Source organism: Varroa destructor, unplaced genomic scaffold (assembly GCF_002443255.2).
Source record: "Varroa destructor unplaced genomic scaffold, Vdes_3.0 BEIS01000002.1, whole genome shotgun sequence".
Taxonomy (NCBI): domain Eukaryota; kingdom Metazoa; phylum Arthropoda; class Arachnida; order Mesostigmata; family Varroidae; genus Varroa; species Varroa destructor.
In genome coordinates, this window is record NW_019211455.1 from 13,611,096 (window position 1) to 13,635,068 (window position 23,973).

Genomic DNA, 23,973 nt, shown 5'->3' on the forward strand with positions numbered 1-23,973 from the left:
GGTTGTTTGCCGATTCTAATAAATAACACCTTGATTAGCATGGGGAGACCACGGCGAAGAATAATAGAGAGTTGGAATGACAGTACTATAGTGAAGGACATGTTCCATAAAAAAAAAAACAGGATTCAAGGTAAGCGGTGCTTTACTTATAACGGGGTAAATTTCGTTCACCTTAGGCAATGACTCGGCTTTATTGTGACATTGAACGTTTGCTAAATGTTATCGCTGGGACGGATTTAGTTCGTAGAGGGCAAAACCTCTGAATGACATGCCCAGCAAGGGCACCAGTTAGACGCCCCTCGCCATCAACATGCACCACTCCAAATATTTTAATTATTATTCAACCTTAATTTTGACTAGTGTCTCAAATCACTACGGTATCCTTGTCTTCTTATTATTCCCGATATACGTTACAAGATATTGGAAGAATTAAGTCTGTGTGATTTCACCCACGGTAAACAGCATGTAGCCTGTCGGACACCACGAGTATCGAAAATTACGGGGACGGAACTTACGAATTGTAGAGAAGGAACTTGTCATGTCGCCGTTCCCGACATTGGCCATGCTTGCTAAGCGCGTTCCGAGTGATGATAATCGGGTCCTGGTAGGATTTTTGAAACCATTCTCCACGCATGCTCTCCGGAAACTCGCACGAAGCCCAAACGAGCCCTTCTAAAAAGCAAAGTACACAAATAAAACGTGTTAAGCAATAGAGAGAAGCCGTCTATGCCACTGGATGCAATCCTATTAACCTGTTTGAAATTCTGTTAATCTACTTTTGGCAATTTCTTGTCTCTTATTACATGTCGTCTCATTTACAAACGGACTCAAAAAATATATTGTTACTACAAATGTATATATATATATATATATATATGTGTGTGTGTTCTTAATAAATAACCACAAATGGATGCATAGCTTTTGACAACGTCTTGAAGCATCTGTAGAAGTGCACCTATTAGTAGATCCCACTCAGCAGATCTGAGTATTATGTAGGAGTTCTTATTTGTAATGAATTTCTTCTTCATGAATAACTTCACACTTTTGATAACAACAGCAGCGACAAGGATGAGAGAATTTAGGAAAAAAAAAAGGCTGAATCTCCTTTCAGCGTCAATAATCCTTCGGAGACTTATTGCTCGTCACGGCGATCAAAATTTGCAATTATAATGCCAAACAGAGACTGCATGTATTCGTTGTGTCCGTGTCGCACGACCTCTTCTACTTCTATCGAATTTGTGACCACTCCATTATTTATATCACCCCTCCCCTTCCTCACGTGACGCCATTTTCACATGCGGTAGCAACATTGAAATTGGCCTCGCCGCACGCTATCATTAACCGCATCACCGTATAATATCATTAGTGAATATATAATCACATAAAATAATGAGCTCAAAGTGGAAACGCAGCACGACGAAAAGTAAAAAGCGACAATGGACATTGTCTAGATTGCATGTACTGTCATTGGGTTGTAATTTACGGACTTACTCCTATACTCCATATTCGCTGGTATAAAGTCGTTCAAAGTTAACGGATACAAACCCGTTCCTGTGTCCGTACATAGCCCATTTCTTTCTTGAGAAAGAATGCCTTGCTCATAGCGAAAGAATGAGCTGCCCCTTTGCGGGTAGCTGGTTATGCCCACTTTGAAAGAGCGCAGGCGGAGTGGGGACGAATACGCGTCCCTGTTTCTCTTGCGGCAGGTCAGTGGTTTCCAGGCGATGGTTATAATATTTCACGCAGCAGGCAGCAGCGAAACAGTTGGACGCGCCTGAATCTCTTTTGTTATCTGCTGTTCCCACCACTAGCGGTGCTCCGTATACCGTCTTACGTGCGCATGTGTGTATATTTGGGTGTGTGCATATGTATATGTCATACGGGGCAACCGATCATCGTGTCACATTCCAGCCCATTTCCGTGTTTCCATAATGTTCCACGGCTGCTACGGTCTCTAGCGTCGGTTGATGGTGGTCACTCAGCCGGTGTCAGGCAACGTGGTCACGTCATTGATGCACATATGCATATGTGCCACATAATCTTGCATTCGGTGGTCTTTTAGGTATCGCTGTTGTTGGTGTTCGTAGCAGTAGCAAGTGGTGGTAATAACTCAGCGACGTATTTGCAGTATACATTCAAAAAGTTGTGCGTGGCAGAAACTAGGGGGGCCGCCGCCAGAGACGGTTTCAGTAACCATTGCCAACTGCTATTTACCAAACGACTACCTAGTGCATATGTAACAGGGCATGTCGCAAAAAAAGGTATAAGTCGTAGCACCACGTAAGATAACCATGTCAAATGAACGAGACCTATTACCCTTCTGTAAAGCTAGTGAAGCCAGTTAAGCTTGGCAGCTTAGCTCACAACTCGATCCTTCACTTCGCTTTAGACCTGTCTAGTCACTATCATTCCAGTAATGTTCAGGGATCCTAATTCGCGATTCCATTTACTAAACAGCTAAGCAAGGCTGCACCCAAAATGTCGGACCAAGCAGTGATCAGGAACAACGCGGAGTAGGAACAGGCTGGAAGTTGCGCCCACGTGCAAGCAGTGCTACGTTTTTGTTATTACTGTTACGACTGGTTGCTCCGGTACGCCTGCCAGAGAGAATCCTACACCATTGCTCTCAGACTATTACTTGGACTAGAGCCCAGGGGCGGCGACTTGGCTAGCGGACCCGTCCAGCTCGACGTGGTCCTATTTTGCGTGATGTCCGTCGACGGGCTGTCGTTCCATTGCCTTTACTCGCAGCAAGGTCCCCCACCATCGGAAGCCCTTGGAGGTTCTCGATGGTAACGTTACCGCAACAGCTGTCGCAACTAAAGCTATTTTGTTACTTATGGGTTATCGAACGGGACAGAGTTGGAGCTCAGCTTTTTGCACCATCGTCTAGCCGTATCACACTGCCCACAGAGCACACTCTGTTACCTAGGGTGACGGGGCCAGCAACACAGAACGGTACTACCACAACGGCGTGTTATTCTCTACTATTCAATTCCATATCTAAAAAAAAAACGTGTCATGATACAACAGGCTGCACGGAACTGGCAGCCCGACCATGTTTGGCTTGAGTGCCTGCCATAACATATCTTCAAATGTCTTGCGAATGTTTGTACTATTAATGAGGTTGTGCTAATATGCTTTGACGCCGGCTGTCATTCGCGTGAATCATATCTTCTTGCTTAAGAAAGTCCGTAACATCGTATACCGTATATAAGGAGTTTTGCTTTTGATCGCTTGATTTTTTTTATTTTGCCTGTAACGCAGGTGACAGCAATTTGACCGAATTCTATTATCATAGGAAGAACGCAAGCCGACATATTCGTTTTATTTGTTTTAGTCTTTAGTAGTTTAGCCTAACCATCCTACTATTAAAGCATTGCATCGTACTGTACTTTGGCTGCCTCATTAGATAGATACTGCAAGGATCTAACTAGTCCTACAGGTATTACGATGATCAGATATATTCACTGATTTAATCAGATTTCTACAAAAATGCATGTATTCCTTTTGAGCATCTGATGTTCTTTACACCAAGTAGCATATGATTCAATGGCAGGTATAGATAGCACAGTGATTGCCATAAATTCTCAACACGCGTAGCCATATAGAAATCGTATTGTTTTTCCCTCGTCCAACGACCGTTACGAGCATTAACCTACTTTCGCGTCTTGGTAGTACTCGACTCCGCGTAGTGAAAGCAGAAGAGCGTCGGCCACTTCTGCTCGTAAACCGCCACAAATTCACCAACCTGCTATACCTTTCTACGCCATACCAATTGAGATACCTATCTATCCTTAATGGAGAGGTTTGTCTGGCCGACTTTGCCAACGCAGAAGCAGAGCTAAAGGGTAGCTGCCCGCTGGTGACCGCCGAGAGGACCTGCCGTGGAATTGATAACGAGCAATTTGGCCTTTTCGCTCTCTTTCCCTCATTTTCGCCTCTTTCTCCTGAACTATCTGAGGGCCTACCGGCATCGTTGTTGGTCGGCTGAGGCAACTTGTCGAGTCGTTAAGACCAAGCGGCTTCTATAGGCCGCCTCCGGCGGCAGCGGCTCACATCGAAGTCAACAACTTCAGTGGTGATGGCGTGGACGGGTGTTGGGTAGTCTTCGCCCACAGTGAAGACCGGCCGGTGATAGGACACTGACTGAATTGGAAATCGCTACCAAAGAAGCAGCAAAAGCTGCAGCGATCGCAGGGTTCCTTCGTGTAGTTCTCTGGGCCAGGAATAGTCTAAGGTTATCTTACATACGGTGGGCGTCCTGACATGAGGGGCTTGTCATAACGGAAGGTTTCTATGTTCAAGGCTTCGAAAAAAGAAAGGTGAGAAAAGCTAAGTGGCACTAAACGCGCCATGTTTCTGGGTTGGTTACTAGTAGGAGTTTTGTAGCTTCGCTTTCTTTCAGCTTTTTACTTCCTTGGCCGTTTTCTTTACACGATAGGTAAAATCCCGATGTCTTCGCTTGGGACAATACAAGACCCTACTTTTTGCTTTCCCCATTTACGTCGGGCTCCCACTTTGAGGCCGGCAAGCGATGTAGGGGGAACGTAGAGACGGGAGATGTTTGTACCAGCTTTAACGCCGAGGTTAAGCACTTCGCACCCGTCGGTCACGTTGTTACAGTCAAAAGCCAAGTGCTTGTGCCGCTAAAGGCCTGTTTTTACCTCTGACGTTAACCCGAAAACGCCAAGCACTTCTTCACGCAGCCACACAGCCTTTTCGATCATTTTCACTAGCAGCAATACGCTATGCAAGATAATAAAGTTAGTCGATGAATATCAGCGCCACCGATCAATGCATTTTTTTAGGAATCTTTTTCTCTTTACCCACCCATTCTTCCTACTGAACAGAGCGACTATGGGGACTAGTAATATGATGTCCGAGGGGCCTTGCGAACAGTTTGTACAATTTCGAGTACGCGGACAACGTACTGGAACAACGGAAACAGTTAACAAGGTACAGAAGAACGTTAGAAACTTCACCTTCAACATTTATCACGTACATTTATTATAGATACAATAGCAAACTTAATAAATCTTTCGCTTACATCAAACCATTGATTTGTCATTTGCCAGACAAGCGTGGATACGATAATTAATGCCAAATCTGCCTTCGTTAGCAGATAATGAAAATACACGTTCACGGTCATATCTCCCGATCTGCAATACCGATTCGACTTCGTCAAACCCAATGCTGTAAGCCAAGTGCGCTCAGTAGTTTTTCAGTAATTCTCATATATTCTTCTTCTTATTTTGTAAAGCCATTTTGTAAAACCATTAATGCTAATTAAATTTCAAATCTTTAATAGGCCCTGTATCTTAAGACGTTCCTGCAAATTTCAATCGAATATGAGAAAAATATACATGCAAAACACCAAAGAGCTGTTTTTGCAGCGTGCGCTGCTGCGCCTGTTTATGATCCAGTAGTCCTGTTTGTTAGTCCTTCTAGAGTAGCGTACGTTAGGTTTGAAACGAGAGTTCGGATTAGACCCAGCCTACACAGCTGTGCATAAACGTACGCGCACGTTTGTCGAACTTCTGCAAAGTGCATAGTTTCGAAAAAAAAAAAAAAATGAAAGAGCTTACTTAAGAGGACGAAAGCGTACTTAGAGAAGTGTAGAGGAAAAGTCATAAATTAGCTACCTTGTTCCTCTGCAGTAGGTAGATATGTTTTTCGTCTTAGAAAAATAAGTTTTATGCTTCGTTCCGGCAATTAAGCAAAGAGCGGCTAAGCTTCATAAGATATGAAGCTATGAGAAGATGCGGAGATGTACAAATTAATACCTACTGGTTCTTACTGTATTAGCTAGGCATTGTTGTGCAGTTCTATGTTACGTGCGTCACTGGAATCTGATAAAGCCTTGTGAGCGTTAAGTATTGCATATAGATATCCAGCTGTGGCATGAGTAAACGAACAATTAAAGCACGCAGACAAAAAATACGCTAGGAATGTTCCCTGTACGCCTAATGCAATCATCCTACGTAACTACGTATGGATAGTTATGCGAAGTAGATTCAGATGTGGATCGTTACATTGCTTGCAAAACGTGTCCTCGTATTTGCTTCACCGCAATATACTTTCCCCATCAATCCTTCTCCTGTTTCATTATCCTATTTCATTTTTTCCCCATCCGACGTAACAGAGATCCAAAAAACTTTAACATCCCATATCTCGTAATGTAAATCCGGATTGAAATGGAACAGTCGGTGTGAAAATGGAATCACATAAACTACGATGCGACGAATGGCAGGGGTCGTATATAGCTTTAGAACAAGTTGCCTACGTTCAACGTTACTCACCCGGTGATCCGTCTCTGACTGCTTTGGTGCTTCGTCTGCCGCTTTCGTATCTAGCAACGGTGCCTCCCTCTGCTGTTTTCGCTTTCTGTTCATTTTTATTATTCGTTCTTTGTCGTACAATGTCGTGTTCAGGTGTGCAGTCAGGCTCTTAGCTGGCCATTCGGTACACGGTGCTATCGGGTGTAAATGTAAGCCGAAAAACAAAAACAAATAACAGGTATAGAACTGGAAACGATTTTCGATTCAGGAGAAAGCCAAATTCGAGCAAAGTTTAGTTGGAGAAGGAATGCAGGCTCTGCGCGCGGACTCACCTCTGGTCACCATATCCGAGTAACGTGTTTCTTTCTGCAAGCGATTCTCAACCCCTACTGCCGCTATCTATACCATCTAGCTCCAGAACTATGTTAGAAACAAAAGTACGTAGGGTGGTTCCGAATTTTTAACATCGTGTCTAAGTTGACCTACGTTCCAGTTAGCTTTTGCCGTTGTTATTATTGTCGGACTAAAATTTGTTCAGTTCTCATTTCTCCTTGTTCCAGCCCATGATTCCAACGTCATTTCTAGTGCCTCTGCTTCTTGCTTGCCACTCCCAAATGCACGCTGCGTGCTGGTTTGCCGCCGCATACTAACCATTGCATGTTGTCACTTCCGTTACTATCCCTATTACACGTTATAACGACAACGACGAATGGACGAGTCCTCATTACTGCTGCCGGTAGCTAGAGGAAACATGCTTTCGTGCCTGGAGTATTGCTTCCTTTAAAAGTTCGGGGTATATGAAGCATCTCATTCTCCGTTTTGCACTACCGCGTCACCAGATGCAGCCAAAATGCGTTATGGAAGCTACACCTATTCGCAGCCTTTCAGTTGTCCAGGTACTGAGAAAAAGAAAAACAAGACGACGAGCAAAAGACCAGCTTCAAGACAGATGCACAGAAGAATGCTTCATACAGTAGCAACTAGCAGACGTCATTCGACCATGCTTTGCGCTACCTCTCGTAGAGTGTCCGTCTAAGTATTATAAAAAATAGTGTTCTTCCGCCTGCTATTTTCACGCATGGGTAACATCTATCGAACTATATAACGACTCAGCATAATGGAAGGACATCTCGAACAAGGGCAGTACCAGCTTCTAGTAAAAGAGTGTATCTAACGAGAAGCAGCGATTACCTATGGCTCGTATATGCTTGTATGTACACATGCGCCATATGGTTAAGGTTGCTAGCTGAAAACAAAAGCAACATTTATCCAGTAGCGCTACCCTTTATAGTATTAAAAAGAGGCACGCGACTCAAGGAGATATTGTGGCGGGTTGAAAAAAATGGGAATACTATGCCGTCATGTATCACCCAGTGAGGCAGTCGACAGTTGGAAAGCCTATAATTATCGCTCACCTTGCCTCACCATGCATTTCTCTGCATTGTAACTTTCTAGCGGTTGGTCCTCGGAACATCCACTTACACAACGAAATTGCTATGGCTGGTGTAGAAACCTTTGGTCCTGTCTCACCCCGAACCTTAAGTCAGCCATTCTTTGCAGCCCCCCGCCTATACTTTCTTTTCCTTGTTTATTTCACTAACACCGATTCGCTGCTGCATTGAGCGTTGACGACAGCCAGAAAAAGGCGACGTTCTTGTAGCATCGTCGAGACAGCAGCAGCGACAAAAGGGGCATAGAAGGCTCCGATAGAGTCTCTGTCTTGTTCATGTCTTTTACACCAAAACTCCCGCTTTGCTCCTCTTATAGATCCCCTTTCTGCCCCCGTCTCTAACTGTATGCTAATATTTGCTGGGCCGCAACTAGCCAGCTGTTCAGCGTCTGCCCTCTTTGGCTCCCACGAGAAAAGCCACGACTCGGGGAAAAAACACTGCCACGTCACGTTATTATATTATACGTAGTTGCAACGGCGGCCGCATATACGACGCGCATGTACGTGGCATAGCAAACCATAGACAACTGGAGCCTTTATTCTTGTATCAGCCAACGAAGATCGAATGGAGATTTAAGCACAGTACGAAAACGACGGGAGTATCGATAAAAGATTGCCTGATTTGTCGCTAATTGAGAAGTTGGGGGATTGCACCGGTCGTACAGGGAGTGGGAGATTTAAACTGACCAGTCTAGTTGTTGACCTAAAGCATGTGGCACATCGACGAAGCTGGGCCAAACACGTCTGCCAAAGTACCACGAGTCATGAGTACCACCTTGGCAATCGGGGAGCAAAAGAAAAAGGCCGCTGAATGGGATGATGAAACGAAAGGTCGGGACTGGCAAATGCTAGTGGACGTCAGAGAAATAAGAAGGAAATTCCGTGTGAGAAAGAGGAAGAGAGGACTGTGTGAACGATAACGAGCAGCAAAAGTGAATCAAACGAATTGTACTTGAAGTTGCAGCACCGTCAACATAGGAAGCGCACTCTTCCGGTAACGTTGCTGCGGCCGACTACGGCTTCATTCTCATCGTAGGACTCAAACAGTGCACGCACACACGCCAAGCACAAGGACGTCAAACGAGGCTGCGGTATGGCGGAAAACCCTCTTGTCTGTGGAATCGTTTGTTAGATTGGTGGGCCCTGGAATCAGAGGGGCTTCTGCGCCAGGGATACGTCAGGTTGCCGGTACCATGAGTTCCTTCACCGCGCAGACGCTACCAGCACTCGTAGCCCTTAGTAATAGTAGTTGAAATGCAGCGAATGATAAGCGGAAGACAACCATAGAGCTTAGCGGAAAGCGGAGATGGAAAAAAAGAAGAAAGAGCAGACGAACACAGCAACCGCAATGAAGACAAGTAGAACAAAAAGGAAACTGAAGACGACAAAAGCGCGGTAAAGAAGACGCAAACGAACGAATGGACTAAGGCGCACCCAGACACGAAGATGAACACAGGTAAACAGAAACTCAAATAAGCACATAGACAAGAGCACATCACAGTAGGGGGTACGCGTAAAACTCGAATGGGGCTTAAATGAGAGGCGGAGGTTCTGGCTGCATTTCTCGTCATAGGCGGCGTCCGTGTCGTTGCGTTCGCCGACATAGTCGTCCCTGAGCTTCACGAATATGGCCACCTTATCTTATTAACTCGAAGGTCGCCCAAAATGAGATCTTTAGTGCAGAACAGGGGATGAACGCAGACCCAAGTTGGGACATAACATGGGAAAGGTATCGAAACCTAGCCAGAGTTAGTTCTAGAGAGCCCGCGTGCCCAAGAACTGGAGTAGCAGACGACCGAAACTAGCTCCACTGACTCAGCTTTCTACTACGAGTCTGTTCCACAACCACTGGGCCGTGTAACGGGCACGATCGGGCGACTGATGGAACTTAGAAATAGACGTAGTGCCATTTGTAGAAACAGCGGCGGCGAAGACGACAGCACCAATTAAGACATACGCGCAAAGACGCACTACGACGACGTCCAACCCTATTTTGCTGGCCGTACACTATGCGAGACTGGTAGCAGCCGCGACGGCTCACACCGTATAAAAGAGCCGTAAATGAAAAAAAAGGGCGAGGAGGACAAGATGCGCGAATGCAACGACAAGCCATAATCGCATATATTAGACGATACGCATTTGATGCGCGTATTAATCCATATTCATCTAGCACATTGGTAAAAAAATTTCGATAACATCAACAAACGCCCTTTTGTATTGCATTGTGCACACGGAACTTATTTAATCCTTTATTAAAGAATCGTGCGTATATGTGCAGCTTGACATCCTTGTAGTGAAGTTTGCCAGAATTGATAGGTAAAGTAAATACACACGTAACGTGGCCGTCAATAACAGAAAGACTCATTGACACGTGCGTGTATTTTATGGAATCTCTACGTAAAGATCATTCGCCGACTGTTTACACAGCCACTAGCATCTGCGCGTCAAGTCGTACCTTTGCGCGTTTCAAAAAAGAACCGCGCAAATTGAGGAGTACTTTTCGAAAAAAACGTCCGTTCGCTCTATCGTGATGATCCTCAGCGTTATTAAAATTACTTTCGTCATAGGCTATCGCTGATGTCGGGCCTGAATCAGCAATTGCAAAAAAAAAGAAAAATCAATTTCTGATGGAAAAAAATAGGCAAAAAATGACTCCCAGTAAACATTCGCCCGGCGCAGCAACGCACACAGAGATACTTTTACGCGTCTAGTTTGAATAGGGAAAAATACGAAATAGCAAAAAAGGCTATACAGCAGTTGATCAATCACGAACTCGACCCGACCTTGGGTAGGGCTCGTCAGCCGAATCTGAACAAACGGCCGCAAGAGGGAAAGTTAAAGCCGGCAAGAAAGGGTATCGATGCAAGCCACAGCTGTCACCAGTTATAAATCACGTCAGTCGATCATTGCTTTGCTGTGATCCTTTGTAAGTTTACGTCCTGTGTTGGTTTGGTGCTGACCGAGCCTGCCTCAGTTACCATCGTAGCTCGTTTCTGTCAGTCGCGGCTCTGGTCGCGACAACCACCGCGGTTCTAGTGGCAATGATTCAAAGTGTGGGAACGGTGTTGGTGCTACAGAAGTAACATGATCCTAGTGGATTTAGGGTGCCGGTGGAAACGAATATGGAGACTTGACGAAGAGGAGGCGTCGACATTAACGCCGTTATCGGGTAGCCCCCAAGGACGCACACACTCCAGCACGACCTTACTCGCTACCCCACTAGTGCTGCCGTCCTAGTTCCGCCTTTTTTCGTCGTGCGCCATAACATTCTGGAAAGCTGCGAGGCCATGTAGTGTTCAAAAGAGGGAGTCAGCGAGGAAGAGACAAATTCGGCCTACGACTACTGGATACGACGGGGCCGTCGTCACAGCTAGAACTAGGGAGACAGGACGGTGTACAGTAAAAAGGGACATGTTGGACTGCATGCCGGAACATTTGGGCGATTTCGCCTCGTAGGGGACTCACAGACGAACATTCCAGTCGTGCTACGTCGGCAGCACTAGCGGCAGCTCTGTGGCTGGCTTACAGGCGCTAGGGGCAAGCTCTCTTAGCGGTTTCCATTCCGGTCCGCCTGCAGACGATGGAACCGCCGACATTGCTTCCATTACAGCTGTTGTTCGCCTTCGCCAGACACCCTCACATTTGGCTACTACCAACAAACCGATACACCCTTTGAGAGTCCAATGCTGACACAATCTGTAGTAAGTAGCTTGCTATACGGACTCTGCTTTGGTCACACCGTTGTCTCATTGCTGGTAAGCCAGTAAAGCAGGAGGGAGCGAGCAGCCCATCGAACTACCGAGCTAGACCTCGCAGACCAACTCAGGTCCGACCAACAAAGCCATAGGTCATAAGGTGCCCATACCTCTCCATCGAGATTTCATCCGTGTGTCCTCTCCATTCTCCACAAATCTTTCCTTTCGAGATCTTCTCTATCGGCACAAGTCTGCCCTAAACAGCAGGTTATACCGTCCTATATTGGGCAGCCGAAACAGCAGTACCAACGGAGGCACCCGACATCAGCTGCACTATAGGATGCTACTGCAGGGCATAGGTTTCACCAGGGTAAATGAAGGAACAAAATAGCGGAGTCAACCCTGCTGCGAGCAGCCGGAGAAATTGAAAGAGAGACAGCGTGAGGGAAAAAGATGCTCGATACAGGGCGAGCAGCGATATGGTGTGAAGGCAACAAAGCCGTATACGCAGGATGGATAGGGCCAACCAGGACCATAAATAAAAGCCACGGCGGCGACAGCGATAGAAGCATTGGCGTCTGTGTCGTCGAGGCGCGGGTGAAAGCGGGCAGTACAGATGTTTCTGCTTTCTGGAAAAAGAGCGAAGGAACTCAAGAGAAGGAACAGGCCTAGCTAGCTAGCTAGCTATTTGGCTGGTAAAGCGTAGCACGCAAAACCAAAGATGACTCAACGGCCCAAGAGGGCGCAGCAGCAGGCCGAAGAAATAGCGACAGAAAGAACGCCGCAAAGATGGACCAGCAAGAACAACAGCAGAAGTGGTAGTGGGGAAATGGCAGCGTGTGTTGATGGTACTTCTAGCGAATGGTGCTGCAGGCAAGGCAATAATCAAAGGCAAAGGGTGAAAAGACGAGGCGGGCTGCATCTGAGGTGTAGGATGAGTGTTCACTTTCATTTCTGCTACTGACGCAAACTGCTCGAATGGGAAACAATACGAACCGCTCATCATTGCACCGAGACCCAGCCCGGGAGGAGAAGATAGGCATTCACTCGATCTGGATGTCCCATCCCTCGACTGGCTTCTTATTCCGCCGTTGTCATGAGCAAACAATATGTATACAGATATTAATATATATTAATATCCTTTGTAAATGAGGCGCATAATATCCAATTACGAGCAGTAAGCTTGGAAAATATGCGACTTTCAGCTTTTCTCGGTCAGAATATAGATAGGGTTCCTTATAGTAACAATGTAACTGTCATTTTCGTCAATTATAACGAAGTTGGTATATTGTTCAATACTAGCCAATTAATATTCAAATACTTCAAATTAACATCTCAGTCCGTGTTAAATTTTGGATCTAAAGTTTTTTCCATTGAGAAAATCTTATAGATCTCAATGGGCAGATGTCGATTCATCAACGTTTAGGTCTGGCTGAAATTCCAGGCAGCAGAGTTGTTGTTCTTGCCTCTGCGTCGGACTCTTAATGATACAGCGGCCATGGGTACGGCGTCCCAAACGGCATCGTGATCACCCGATTTCTCTTCACTTCATCCAAACGCACTTCTTTCGAAGAACGACATATCACTGTGCGAATACGAGAGGCTTTCCATTACCTACATTTTCTATATTAGTGTGCTGCTCAGATGTTCATCGGCTATGACCAGCAAATCTTTCGCGCTTCTCGTTCCCACTGGGGCCGAAATGTAGGTGCATAGGTTGGCCCCATTGCCTCACTGGGTTGCTGTACCACAACCTGACAGCGTGGGCGCATCAGCACTAGTATCATCAACATCAAACTTCCTCAACTTTGCTATCTACTACTGATACGACATGGATCTTGCAATTGGAAAGATTGCGTACGGACGAGAAAGAGAAGGAGGAGGAGGCTTGAACGAGCGACAGGTCATTTAGAAATTTCTTTTTATCCCCTGCTTCTCACGAACATTCCCTGTCTAGCTTTCTTTTTCTCTTCTGCTTTTTACAAAACATATTGTCTGACGTCAGCGTAGGTTAGGGATGTAGTCTGAACGAGTAGTGGTCGCGATACCGTCTTCCTGCCAATCCACTTCAATCACCCACACGACCATGAGGACAACGCACACCGTGACGCACTTACCTCCAGCATTCCCTCACAAACTCACATGTAAAAGGAAGATTCTACAGCGAAATGTGACTGATGGGGGGCGGATGTGCTCGGCGGTACAACCGTGCAACAAACGCTCAAGGTGATGGACAACGAGACTAGCGTTGTGACGACACTACCCATCAATAGAATACTACTTAGACTACCATTTTTCTTACCACTAGTACTCTCTATAGGTCTAGTGTTCTATTATGATCAGCCAAGTCAACGTGTAAACAATCGCCTATAAGTAGGAGATCTCTACAAAAGCATCGTCGTAAAATGCCGTTGTTGACCCCAATCTGCGGGTACCTATTTTGCCCCGCCTGTGCTCCTAGCTTCTGCGCATGTGCCGCGTCAAAGCAGCACTACACTCTACCGCCACCACTACTACTACTACTACTGTTACCCAGCCCTTTAGCAGAAAGGACCTATAAATCAGGCAGGATGGCAGGCACCACAGACGCCTTCGGACGATGAAGGAAAGTAAGACGTGAGGCCGCTTACTCCTTCTGCATTCGTTTGCCAACTTTACAACAAGCGCCAAATGCGTCCAGGCACGGACCTTTGTGAGCTTCCCGCTCCTCGTGTAGGTGCGTGAGCCTTGGTCGGTAATTCGCAAATTCGGAAACGATGGTTCGTGCTCACAAACAGGAATGCATCTAGATGCTGGCACAGCCGCCAGCACTGTCATCACCTACCCAAGGTGAACCCGTATTGCGGCGAGACGCATTTGTATTGTTACGCGCTTGGCATCGTTGCACTTGCGTCGATTACTCGGTGTTCCATATGGTACTAACGGTGGTTCACATCAGCCCTATTGCGTTAAAACCTATCCCATTTCCATCACAATTAAACAAGCTCTCCATCTCACAGTTCGAAAATATCTGTTCCTGCCCTCTTTTCAGGAACGCAGGAGACCGCAAACTATAGGCTCTGGCTCTCTGGTCCTCTTCATTCGGCCACCCTTAGGGTTCGCCCCGCTCTCCGACAGTACAAAATCAGCAACCGCGGCTTCACATGGAGCATAGGCCCTCGTAGGCGTAGTGAATGGTGAGTTGTTCGTGTTCAGGGCCTGCAATCCGCTTGTCCCTCTTGCCCTCTTTGCCGGATTTGTCCCGGTGCTGAGCCTGACTCTTTCCTCAGTATGGTATAAACCTCCAATATGGAAGAGCCATCAGCTTTCCGAATAAACAGAAGATACGAGAAGCGCGAATGGGCAAAGCGGAATACTCATCAGGGCAGTTGGATCGAACGCCAACAGACTGAACCGACGGCACACCGACTTCATCCGATTGGCATCTACAGCAATTCACCCGATTCGCTATTGCAGCAGCCGCGGCTAGTTCTGCTGCCCAATGCGCTGCGATTGGGGTGCCGCCGATTTGTCATAGCGGCTACGGTAGATAAAAGTTTGGAAATGGCCCAGCTCTCCACTTCTGAGCGGGAAAGGTCGGGTGAGGAAGGGAGGCTTCTTAAAGGCAATTTTCTACTAATTGAGAGGACCAAAAAGGTCACTACGAGCTGAAGTAAGCTGACTATGCTTCTGTATGTAGCCTACACACCCGCATACAAGAATTCAAATTGTGCTGCTGCTGCTGCCTCTCTCATTCCAGTATGGTAGACGGTATGTATGCATCTAGTCTCTCTCCTTCTTTGTTAGCATGACTTTCTCGATCTGTAAATGCGTATATGTGTGTATTTGTGTTTCAGGCACTACCATCTTCATTCTGTGTCTCATCGTCCTCTCATACTGTCGACATAGCCTAAATAGAACATCTGCAATTATCACTTTGTCCTACACTTCCCTTCAGTCAGTGTTGTCACTCTTCTTTGTTGCGGTGCTCTGGCGCTCCGCTATTAGAAGGAAATGGAGGTGAGAGATGACAGTGGTAGCAGCAATAGGCAGTCCGGAGCAAGCGGCAGTGGCACGTACGTTCGTGGGTGCTACAAGTCAGAACTTGGGTACCGGCCGTAACAACAGAATCCATGAGCAGTTCTTTGTTGCAGCCAGGCGACGGTGACGCAGGTAATTCGCCTTGACGCCATCAGAACTCCTGACTCTATTTTCTTTCCATTCTCCCTTGCTATATTCTAGCTTCAGCCCAACAGTCCACCTTCTGAGGCTCTGGGGGTTTTTCAGGTCTTTCTATGCTTCACATCAGACCGCACGTCACTCTACCGCTACTGGCATCAACAGTACGCCTCCAACGATTCAATTGCAGCTTTCACAGCTACTTCGCCATCTCTATCTTGCGCCTCTCTTTCTCTCGTCGCCCCCATTTCTTTTGTTCTCTCCCTTCTGCGAAGGGTCCGGTTCGTCTGGGACCTAGCGAACTCTTTAGCTCTCACAGAGGCTTTTATGACACATAAGAACTCACAGCAAGCCCGTCCCATCTACCTGCGACATAGCTCCTGGTGCGGCGGCTAGTGATGCTGCTTTCAGCACTATCGCGCTCGCCCTATTGCTCGAAAGCGGCAATGGTAGCGACCTTCCGTTGTTACCGTCGTCGGCAAACTGGGTTGCAGACTTGGGCTGGAACCGCACTTTCTTTTCCTGTTGATTCTTGTCAATAATTCAGCCACCTCTGCGGCAGCTTGGTAGGAAGCATCTGCTTCTTCCGAAATCCTACAGCACGGTAGGAACTCCCCCGGTGAAAGCAGAGTCGCAGCCAGAAGCATGACCACTATACTACGAGAGCTCTTGCTGCCTCACGCCCCGCTCTGCCGTTTACCACACAGCCGATCCTTTCTATTTGAGAGGCAGTAGCATTGATGGTAGTGGCTGCACTAGCCTCAGTAGTAGCAAAGATAGGGCTAGTAGCAGAATCAGCGCCTGCTCGATCGCTGGCTAGGCTCTGTGTTCATTTTCTTAGCTGGCAAAATGGGAACGGGAGTGGTTCTGCAGCTCAGTGGGTTCTGCGGACTGCCCAGACACCTGCCGTGCCCGTTCGCCTGGGCTTTTCGCAACGGAGAACATACCACGGGCCTCTTCAACCCTCCTTCGAAAGCCAAGAGACCATCGCTGTCGTTGTCGACTCCTGCCGCGGCAGCTGGGCGGTGGCCGCCACATCGCCATCCCGCCTTTCCCGTACCCCCGAACCTATCGTGTGTCCCCCATTCGTCTATAGTAGCCTTCGTTCACCTTTTTGGCTAGTTTCTGGTCGGTGTCTGCGAGGGCGCACCACCTGCAATAGATAGCCCGCGGTCTCCATCGACAACAAACAGCCGCCGTTGCAACATAACGGTGTGCAGAGATGTGCAGACGTGCTAGCAGTTGACTCACATCTGCGTGGCTGAGTTCGTCGCTGCGATAGTCAGCCTACGGAATACTATGTACACCAAACTCGTGTAAGTTCATACATCCGTACAACTTCCATGCCCTAACTTACGAACCATCATAGTGGCACATACGGTGAGCCTCATTCGCAAGGATCGCTGGGTGAGTCGGATCTCCAGTCGGTGGTGGTATTGTGTCGGCCATAACCCCAGCGAGTCGTCTGTGCTTTACAGCCTGGAAGGTGAGAGCTTCTGCGACTAGCGCTAGCACCAAGACTGCCATCACACCTACAAGCACACTTAAAGATGACTACGAACGCTTGCAAATGACTTATACCGACTTTATAGAGCCGTGGTCGCATACTAAACAATACAAACGCTGACTACCGTCATGGCCAGTTGCCAGCGGTGCGTTGTTGACCGTCGAGTCCCCGTCGCGACTAAAAGTTGACCGAGTCGTGGAATTAATGGAGACCGCATAGAAGACCACGTAAAAGGCTCTATGAACAAGCTCCATGTGAACGAACAGCACATGACAGAACGTTAGACTAGCGCGACGTGGCCGTTGACGTTGCTGGAAAACGAAAGGCCAGTCAAACTCAATCGGGACAAAAGAAAAGATTCCGCAGACGACAACGGACTGTAGCCAACAAGTAGCAACAGTAAGTAGGCAACAACAGGCAACGAATAGGGATCCACCGATTTACGGAACAGGACCAACGTGACGAAGGAAAGTTAGACTGCTTGACACCGCCACTTCAGCAGCGATAACAACGGTGACAACAACAAAGACAACATGGTTGTTTCACTTAGATCTGAATGGTCTCCGAGAGCCGAATGGCCCACGCTACAAGCAACGCAGCGGACTGGCGTATACATCATCGTTATGTGGGTGAAACAATGGTTAGCAACTGTAAATCGTGTGGGGTAGAGTCGAAATAACAATACTCATATCAACGGACGGACTACATATTAAACAAAGAAGGTGACCCATACTGGCTAGAGACTAAAACGGTTCAGTGGGTACACTGAGCACTAAAAGACAGGCGATCTAGATAGTAAACGAAGGAAAAGTAAAGGCTGAGTTCGGTTCGTAAAAGAAGTGAATACTTCAAGGAGAAGGACTGACGGGTCCAGATGGGATGAATAAAATCGTGCTTTGTAGAAGTTACTTTAGTATGAGCTTTGTTTTTGGCTCTTTCCGTTTCTTTCAAATATATGCAAGTAGGATTTTAGCTAAGGACCTCAGATAAAATGATCCGTTTTTGATAGTAAGCAACTTTTAGCTAATGTCATTTGGACCACCAAAATTATTCTAATTAGTATTACGTAACTTACTAAAAGGCTATATCTATGCTAGGTCTTGACCTATGTGTATAGATTCTCTATTCTGATAGTTTGCTCATACATTGCCAACGATTAGCAACGAACGCTGCACTACCATATAATGGTCGAACCGTATCTCTTCATAGGTTTCTGTGGACTGCGATGCCAATAGTAAAGTTCAATATTCAAAGGATTCAATTTTAATACACACTTCCCTCTTATTATAAGGATTGCTCATAAGCAAAAAGGACAATCTTTGACTTTTAATGACCAAGGTCATTAACTGATCGGTCACGACTGCTCAGCCATGCTTCGCTACAAAATTCAAGGGATGTTTGTTTCTGCCAGGCGTTACAGCGAGTATAACGCATGGCCTAGACTTAGAGAGAATAATTAAACCGTCATTTTGAACGAACTGTCTACAGTATCAGCCATGGTTGAACTGGCATACACAGACGTGACAGAGACATGACCAGCTAGAGTATGATAACTAAATGCTAAGAAGACTAGCAAGGTTCTGAAAGGAAAAGGGTATCTTGGTCGACTAGACACTAGATTTTTGCAGAATGAAATTAATGCAAGGTATGTGTACGTAGGTAACACTGACTTCATGAGAAATGCGGAGGGACATTCTTTGTGTAGGACGCAATGCGTCTTGCAAGGTGCGGAACAACAAGTGAGCCCGTCCAGCTCTCCTGGTAGACACTCACAACTCCTTTCAGGAACCTGTACTATCGTTAAATGAAGATCCAGGTTGGCGGTGTGAAGTATAAGGAAAAAAAATTCTCGGCGAAAATAAGTCCAACTGTAGCGGCTCAGCGTCGCACTCGTCGGCCGACATCAGATAGGTTCTGCCCTGATTATGCTGACGTAAAGGATGTTACTCAAGCCCTCTTTATAGAAGAGGAAAAGAATACTGTGTTAGTAACGGAAACTTTGAGAACTTGCGCGGCTCACAGCGACGTCAAAACTAGAAACAGTTGAGATGGCCTCCACTGGTTCACACGGTTCTCTCAAAAGCACCATACGTTGCGTTACACAATGACGACCCCAAGGAATACGCCCGCCTTTACCTAGGCTTTGGTATCGCTAAGGTAGCAGCCTGGTACCAAACATCTTAAACAATAGTAGGCCATAACAGATATTAGTATTAATTATATATGTGATCCATCTACAAGCACTAGCCCTAAGTTTTGCTACTTGACCGCGTGCTGCCTGTCCATGACCGACTCGTCCTGCACGGAATATGCATATTTCTTGTTATACATAACGGGTAGCACTGCGACGGACAATACATATTATGATGCCGTTGCTTGTTCCGATATCGGCGGCAAAATCTGCCATCATTACGCCTGCACCCGTCACCACTATAATCGCCATAGCCCTGTATATAAAGGAGCGTTGTCACGCATGTCTACGAACACAAAACATATGACGAGTCGGTCTGCGCTATTGTATGCTATTATAGCATGTTACGACACTAGTCTTTTCAATCTATACGTTCTTAGTCACGCAAGGCCCGTAACTATGCATACAGGCAGACAGAGTGCCAGTTAGCAAGATCAGGGAAAATCGACAAGTAGCGGTAAGGTTTGAACGCAGCTTTCTAGATGCCAGTAAGCAGTAACTTTGTCCCTGTCTCGGTAGAGACAGCACTGTCGGACACCAGCTGATCAATTAGGCAAAACTAGACTGCCGAATCTAACAGTAGGGTGTTCAGGCCTTGTTGAACAAGAGCCCTGCGTGTGTTGTACATTGGCCATGTAAGCGGAAACCTAACCAATCCGACATAGCAGTTAGGGCAAGCCATATGCAGCCAACACCGAGTAGGATCTTAAGGCAAGGGCCGAGAATGTCCGTCCGTCCAATGAAAAGCCCAAGGGAACTTCGCGCCGAACACGAAGCATCAATGGCAGCGCCGTGAACACTCGACCTAAAGGAGCCGCGGCTAAGAAAGAAGATACAAAAGAATGGAGTAGGATGGAGTCTGCACATTCAGCTGCTACCACTTCTGCAAGTGCTTTTGCTGCCGCAAGTGGTGCTGCGGTAGCCATCGTTGCTGCATCCATAGCATGCAGAAAGGCTATGGACAGGCAAAATCACGGAACGAAGCGAGTGAGCTTGCACCACCAAGCTGACTACCAGCGAAAGCCCTCCTCCGTAAGGAAGACGGCAAAACCTCAGCGTAGAAGCAAGGCGCAGCCACGGCAACTAGGACGAAAACGAAGCCGAAGCCTTTACCTGCGTTGACCCCACAAGTCGCATATAACGAAAAAGGCGTTTACTGTGACTAGAACAAGTGCCTCCACTACTTTACCAGCCAAGCATCACCGACCGTATTCCAATCTAGCTGCACCTTTTCTCCTTGCTGAGAAGTGTGATATCCAATTTGTCTGGGTCGCGTTAGTTACCTTCAACTTCGCTTCTCTAAACCAGCCGTCCCTACTTTAACTCCTTGAGAGCAAGGGCCAGGCTATCGGGCAATAAAGGCTACCAATGAAAGAACAGGTCTAACAGTTCTAAATAACAAAGCTCCTCTTTGTGAGCACGAAAAAAGGCCACTGTGAACGTCAGTGATTACAACAGTCCAATATTATTTTTGTATCAGACAGTAAATAGTCCAAAGTATTTATTGCAGGATGCATATAAACAACACGTTCCCCTCTAAATCAAGTATACTTTGAGATGCTCAGCTTGCAAATCCCTTGACGATGGGTGTTGTGTAAGAAGTGGTATGTCATGAGGGATTATGCGGCGATACGTGCATGCTGAACATACCTGTGTATATATGTATGCGTACTACGCTTGCATAGGTACGCATCTGTGAGAGAAGGAAAAAGGAACGGTTTGAAGGCACTGCGATGATCATGAGTGGTGTATATGTGTTAATGAAATATTATAGTATGAGTCGAGGTAGAACTGTCTCAATTGGCTATCCAATACAATGTTCAGATTCATGAAGCTAACAGCTTTGCCTGGCAGAGGCATCGGCCACCCTCTTTATCGCCTCCGACCCGGGCAAGACTCTAGCAAGCTCCTGAGGGCAGGACTCTGCCCTGCAGAGTGCACATGTCCTATCGCCCCGTCCTGGTGTCCTGCAGCCATGCTTACAGACTGCGCTGAAGCGAAAAATAAATGGGTAGAAACTGATGAATAATAACCTGTTCCTTTGCTCATTTCCCCGTCTGGCTTTCTGCTGATAGACTTTATCAGAGCCATCGGTCGTTCCCTTGAACAGGCTTGCAGTTGCTCCCATTGCCGTGAGAAGTTCGTGTATTTTTAATAAGTAGTAATGCGGTCTCTGGATAATATTACGTTTGAATGGCTGGAACAATGTTTGAGAATAACAGAAGCACTAACATTAGCTCCTTGGTAAAGTTAAATGGTAACGAAACGAATCATATTGCCATAAGCTAGCTAATCCAGCGAAATAATTAATTCCTTCTGTAATACCTAGCACTTATCCAAATGCATCACCCAAGTTGGGTGTCAATTTTCCATCGGTAAAGTTAAGCACAGACGCTAAACCTTACTATCCTATATTTTTTTTTACATAGCGTACTTTACTTACTGGGGCCTTGTGAACCGGGTGATTAATGCGTATCTCTTTGAGCGCGTTGCCATGGTAACTATGAACAAGCAATAATCACAGGTGGTAATTACTTAGTGCGCCATTTCATTGGTCTGCTGAAGAAACTCCAGCAAGACCCAACCTTGCTTGATACTATAGGTAAAAGGGAATCCCGGAACAGAGTTTGCACGGTAGAAAGAGCCAAAAATAAGAAAATTTGGCAAGTTATATATTGTTCTAATACATCGTGCGGTCTTTCATTACGCAATCATACAAGCTCGACCAAAACTTCCAGTTCACTTAGACACAGCAGACGCCAGATTCAGAATCTCATTCATTGAACACCTGGACCGATAATAGCAGACCGGCCCTGATCCCTGTATACCAATTATTTTTGCTCTTGACACAATCAACAGATATCACAAAGGCTTTGACACCCCCGCCTTTTGCTCAACTTAGTGGCGGGCTGGCTCTGTGCCGTCAGCAGATCAGTTGCACGGATCACTTGATCACACCTTCAACTCTCTCCCGGTCCTTGCAACGGCAGTAGATGGGTGGCACCTCTGTAATATATCGAAACCTTCTGTTGAAAGGGACCGTGTCGAGACAGTTCGCGGCAATTTAGGCAGAGTTAGTTGAGAATGGGCGATGGACAAAGAGGCATCCGACGATGAACGGAAGCGCGGGTTGGCAAGCAATAGATCTCTTACAGTCGCAATTATCCCGAACTCGTAAAGCTCTGAAGTATGAGGCAACTCCAGCGTTTGCGTTACTGTACTAGGCACATATTAAACAAAAGAGTCAGGCGACTCAAATAGCAGTGCGTCTTATCCAGACTACTCTCTGATCGGTAGTGTTCATCGAGCACGCGGACTCCAACTTCCTTTCGCTAATAGGAGCAACGAGCAATGGCGTGCGCTTAGGTAGATTAGCTATAGGGTCACCTCCTAAAGACAGCCTGCCTGACTAACTATGGACAAATAGGCCTAGGCAATCTATTATCAATTGCTGGTCACCCGGCCGCGTGCATCAGATCGAAATGAGGGTTACCAATCATTCTCGGCTAGTCCGACATTCAGACGTCTACACCTGCAAAGACAATGTCTGGGATCGAAAGAAATAGGAAAGGACAAACTATGTTGCGCGAAAAGTGTCTGTACATGTGGATATGCTTGCGCGCACATCCGCGCTTGCGTATGTTCCTGCGTGTGCTTATAGGTACGCGTGTCTGTACCTGTCCGTTTGAAACTCCAATAATTAATTATAATCATTATCAACATCAATTATTTCTCATTTCCGTTTTATCTACGGAGTCGCCGTCCGCTGCTCGCAGCTCACTGAGGAACTGATACTTCGAACTCCTGCAAACAGCTTTTATAAAGTAGGTGACTAAATGGTAGTGATGCTTCTGAGGGGCATACCCTATTGGCATCGTTACCAGCATGACTGTTCGGGTGTTTAGTGGCTTTCACTCTTATATTTCTTATATATATATATAGATAGGTATTGTGCCTGGAGCGGGGCTTGCAACAGGGCCGAGGCTAGGTGTTTCCCTTAATCTCCTGCTCCTTCGTAGAGCTCAGCGTCAAATAGAAGGCAGTAAGCGCTGCTGGACTGCTACGACATCTTCCATTTAGGCAGATCGTTAGTCAGCCAACTAACCAACCAATCTCTGTTAAGCTAATTAGCTAAATTTCTATTTCCAGTTGAGCGGCACTGTGAACCGAGATTGCATACACACAAATGCACGCAGACTCAAAGAAACAAGTAAGAACAAACGGAAGAGAGAAGTAAGTTGACAGACATCGTGCAGAGATCTCACCAACACATGTTAGCGTAACTTTTAAGCTATACTAGTATGTAAGCGTTGCAAAAAGCCTTTCCAAGATAAAGGAACGCAATGAAATATCCGCGTTAATTCGCCTGTTGTTGAAAACTCCGTTCACTTAGGTAGCCAATGTGAAATTCGAAAATTAACTTAGAGGAAGAAGAATGTGACGTCAAGCTAAATTGAACAAGTTTTTTACTGTTTGTCTAATGTACTTACTTTTGCTATTATTTCTGTCTAATGATAAATGGTGAGGCGTAAACAGAAAATTAACTCTTTGGCAGGTTTAGAATAATCTAGTGTAAAAATTAGTTGGCCTTTGCTAAGCAGATTTTAATGAAAATCGTGACATATATAAACAAATAACTACTTCACTTAGTATTGTTTGCAGTACTTGGTTAACGATCCGCAGAGCTCCAA

At 46.3% G+C, this 23,973-nt stretch overlaps 1 protein-coding gene across 6 annotated transcripts in view; it reads right to left on the reverse strand.

Moving 5' to 3' along the window:
- Window positions 1-23,973, reverse strand: part of LOC111245610 (uncharacterized) — a 151,563-nt gene that overhangs the window by 98,760 nt on the left and 28,830 nt on the right. For 3 of the 6 annotated variants that reach the window (XM_022794198.2, XM_022794195.2, XM_086981388.1), the window contains one exon: window positions 516-672. In XM_022794198.2, the coding sequence (XP_022649933.1) occupies window positions 516-634 (119 nt within the window). In that variant the 5' untranslated portion in view covers window positions 635-672. Of the gene's footprint in view, window positions 1-515; window positions 673-5,050; window positions 5,163-5,366; window positions 5,541-6,302; window positions 6,467-23,973 lie in introns of those variants that run through there. The other 3 variants (XM_086981389.1, XM_022794197.2, XM_022794200.2) reach the window with 3 other exon arrangements.